Source organism: Falco cherrug, chromosome 7 (genome assembly GCF_023634085.1).
Source record: "Falco cherrug isolate bFalChe1 chromosome 7, bFalChe1.pri, whole genome shotgun sequence".
Taxonomy (NCBI): Eukaryota; Metazoa; Chordata; class Aves; order Falconiformes; family Falconidae; genus Falco; species Falco cherrug.
Window position 1 is genome coordinate 61,838,997 of NC_073703.1, and position 4,077 is coordinate 61,843,073.

A 4,077-nucleotide genomic window follows, 5' to 3' on the forward strand; every position below is an offset into this window, starting at 1 on the left:
TGCAGTAATCTGACTTTTTTTAATAAATACATATCTCACATGTACCAAAATAATTATAAACAAAAAAATGTACACTATTTACACAATATACAATTGCTAAAAAGTGTAGCAATTATGACACACATGGTGTGAAACACACTGTTTCCAATGCCCACAGTTAACATTATTGCTACTTTCTCCTAGCAGCCAGGAGGTCCCCAGCGCCTGGGTTTGACTCCTCCGCCTGGGACATCCCACCGAGAGCAGCCGAGGTTGGTCAGGACGGCCAGGTTGCACCGCCAGTCCAAGACAAATTAACACGCAGTCTCCGAGAAGATGGGGTGTTGGTATGAGCCTGCTTTGCCACGAGAGGACACGTGTCCCTCATGGTATTTAATGCCACAAGATAGCTCTCTGTAACTAGCAGGCTGAATGTGTAGTTTGTTACCTTCACAGGGTTGAGAAGACTGGCTATGTGGCTCTATCAGGTGGTGTGAATAACCACAGATCTCTAGTGATGCTACACATCCTGCTCCTGTATTTAAACACATGCCAGAACCTGGAGCCGCCCTGTTACAATTACACACTCCTTGCTGGGCAGTGTAGTATTTCCCTCCTGGTTTTTCCCTCTGCATTGCGACTTTCTTTTTCAATGAAGAAAGTCAGTCCTTTTTCTATACATATGTACACAGTCACTCCTTTTCCCAGGAAGCTCTGCTTTAAAATGTCAGCTGTCGTCCTCCAATACGGCAGTCATCATATATAAGCTGCAAGAAAAAACATTAAGGCTGTTAATGCAAAACTCTTACTGGGAGCACCATATCCACTCTGGGATAACTGCCAAAGTCTGCATGCCCTGACTTCAGCAGCGTATAAAATTTCTACACTAAAATGGTTACGTTTGCCAGCACTGAGAACGTTAGAAAAACAAATGCTGGGAGGAGAAAACCACCCATTAACTTGAATTTTATCTCACAAGGTTCTGTGGGTGTCAGCAAGAGAACGGTGTTCAGAGAACCATGTGGCGTGAAGCTAACCTCTGTTCCCTTGTGTTATTTTTTACATTTTATTCTTAATCTATTTATGTGCTTGCCCCATCTGCCATCTTGCTGACGGTTGACAGCTTAACCTTACTTCACGGGCTATTTATACCCATCTGTATACAGGTAAGAGGTCACTCGAGCATGTCATCAGAGGAGGACCAACAAAAAAAACCTACACAGGGCAGGATTTTCCACTTCCTCTTGAAAAGGCGCAAACAGCTACTTACTTCATCCTCTGTGAATTCAGGCTCCGATTCACTGCTCTCCTCATCCTCGCTTTCTGGCAACATCTGCAGCTCGGCTGTGGTCAGCTGCTTCAGCTGTTCCTGTATGCTGGAGTTGTCTCTTCCCCATGTGAGCTGATAGGGGGAATAGCCCTGGTAGGTCACTTTGTTCACATCTGCCCCATGTTTCACAAGAAGCGACACCAAGTCTGAATTCTGCAGGTCGACAGCCAAATGTAGTGCCGTTCTGCCACTGCACGGCTCCTGCGTGAAAATAACACAAGGTTTGGCATGTTAGGAGAGCCAGAGCTGGTGCCAGACCCGTCGATTCTTATGACTACACAGCCTTGCTCATTTAAATTCACGGCGTATGTTACATACCTGAGCATTTACATCTGCTCCCAAGGACAGCAAGTATTCGACAATAGCCAGGTATCCTTGAATAGATGCCAAATGGAGACATGTATGTCCTGCAAAACACAAACGAAGGGAAAATCTGAGTAAGTCTAACCTAATGCCCTGTCATTCAGTTAAAATCAAGATGACAGGACAGGACTGCATCTAAGTTTGCAATTCATCCATGGCAAAAGGGTGTTTTCCAGAAGAGCTTTCCAGCTTCCACTAAGTATGAATAACAGGGTTGGATTTTGGAAAGGTTTCTTAGATATTTTATTCCAGTGTTTGACTGCAACTTTTTACAACCCAAAAAACCAGGAGCACCGCAGAGGTACTCACTAAGAAGGCAAAATTCAGCACCATGAGAGCCAATAATCAACAATGAGGAGGCCTACAAGGCAGTGACATTTTAAAGAATTCAGACACTGCTGTGTGCTTGGGGGTCCTCAACTCTCACATGTGCATAACGATCCTTCTCCACCTCTCCAGAGATCTTTGAGCTCTATGGGACATCAACCCCAGGCTCAGCACAGCACACCCACAGTGTTGTACAGCAGCGTGCCCGTACCATTGTAGTTGGTTGCCTGCAGGACAGCGAGGAGATGGTGTGGCTGGCAGTACTGCGTGAGGACGCTGACGCTCCTGAGGGAGCCCTGCTGGCAGGCGATGTGCAGAGGGGTGTTTCCTCGGAAATCTCTGATTTCCAGGTCACATCCAGCCTTCAGAAGATGCTCAGCAATTTCAGGCTGATCGGTGATCACTGCCAGGTGAAGAGGAGTCTGCAAGCAAAAGAGAAAACGCAGACTCATAAGTTACACTGCCAGCCTGGCAGCAACGTCTGGACAAAGAGACTCTTTGACCACTTGGTGATTTGTTCCCCCAATTAAAACCAGACCCCATAAACTCAGTTCTTTATGCTTCCCAACATATTGTAGAGTTGCCCTTTAGTCTGGAAGGGATGAGCTTAGGGCTCTCCGGATACTGAGCAGTCAATCCATATGAAGGGTATCATTACCATCCCGGCAAAGAGGGATGCAACCCATTGCATCATATCTGAAAAATGCGGGTGTTAAATGCCACTCTCGGGGAGAGGAAGCGTTGTACTAAGACCGGCTGGAGCCAGCTGGGGACTTTCCTGAATGCAGGCTTTGAGTTGAGTAGGCTTTGATTTAATCGATTCCGTCAATTAAAAAAAAAAATATTCAAAGCAGGTCTTTTTATGGGGGGGAATTCCCCAAAGGGCTTTCGTGGGGCTGGCAGGGGCTGATCTGGGTTCCAGGCTGCGGAGGTGTCAGTACCTGGCTGAGGTTGTTCTGGAAGTTGAGGAAAGCGCGGTCCCCGGCCGTCTGCCGGATCGCCTCCAGGCTCAGGGCCTTTTCCTCGTGAATGATCGCCAAGTGGAGAAAACTGCAGGGAAAAGAAAAAAAAAAAACAGTCATAAAAATAAATAAATACAACTACACGTTAACTGACGTTAAAAGCCCCGGACCCCACGTCAGAAGCCCCCACAGCGCCCAGGGGGCAGAGGCGGGCCCGGGGCAGGGTCATGCGCGGGTGTCGCAAGCCGGGGCTTTCGGCGGCCGGGGCTTTCCGCGGGCGCGGAGCCGCCCGGCCCTGGCGCCCCTCCAGGGACTTTCCGCCCGGCCCTGCCTCCCCTCCCGCCTCCCCGCCCCGCCGCGGCACGGCACGGCACGGCACGGCACGGCACGGCACGGCACGGCACGGCACGGCGCCTCCCCGCCGGCAGCGCATCCCGCCCCGGGCCCGCCGCCCGCGCCCCCCTCCTCCCCGACCCCCACTTACGTGTCCCCGTCCTCCGTCAGCTGCTGCGCCCAGGCGGGCGGTTCGCGGGGCTGCAGGCGTATGTCCTCCAGCTCCTTCACCAGCTGCCGGTACTCCTCCTCCTTCATGGAGTCCAGGCCGCTGTCGTGGCGATCGTCGAGCGGGAAGCCGCCCTGACGCTCTTTCTTCGCTTGCTCGTAGCCCTCCATCACCGGCGGCTCGACGGGGCGGCGGGCGCGGATCATGGCGGCGGCGCTGCGGCTTCGCTGCGAGTGAGTGGCGGCGGCGGCGGCGCTTCGCATATACACCCCGGCGAGGGGATTTCTGCGGGGGAGGAGCCGCCGAGGACGGGAATTTCCAGCCAGTCAAAGCCCGACCGACGGGTCTGGTCCTGCTCGGCGCCGCCGGCGGTGGCAGGGAGGGCGGATCGGCTGGGGCCGGTCCCGGCCCTCCCCTCGCAGCCCCTCCCGTGGCGGCGGAGGGGAGGGAACAGGCCGGCCCGGGAGGGGACTTGGCGTTTTTCCACGGCAGGGGGGAAGTACTCGCCTCCCCGGCGTCCCCGCCGGTACTTCCCTGCAGCGCCCCGGGCGGCCGCCCCTTGCCGGCTTTCCCGGGGGGCTTTCCCCGTCCTGCCCGGCCCTGGGGCTCCCGGT

The 4,077-nt window shown here is 53.4% G+C and overlaps 1 protein-coding gene across 1 annotated transcript; it reads right to left on the reverse strand.

Moving 5' to 3' along the window:
* NFKBIA (NFKB inhibitor alpha) lies at positions 1-3,798 on the reverse strand. Its single transcript, XM_055716923.1, has 6 exons — positions 3,446-3,798; positions 2,941-3,049; positions 2,211-2,421; positions 1,628-1,716; positions 1,250-1,510; positions 1-746 (listed from the first exon to the last, which is right to left on the reverse strand). The coding sequence occupies exons 1-6, from the start codon at positions 3,724-3,726 to the stop codon at positions 699-701; spliced, it is 999 nt and encodes a 332-aa protein (XP_055572898.1). The 5' UTR covers positions 3,727-3,798; the 3' UTR covers positions 1-698.
* Between the last annotated feature and the right edge of the window lie 279 nt (positions 3,799-4,077).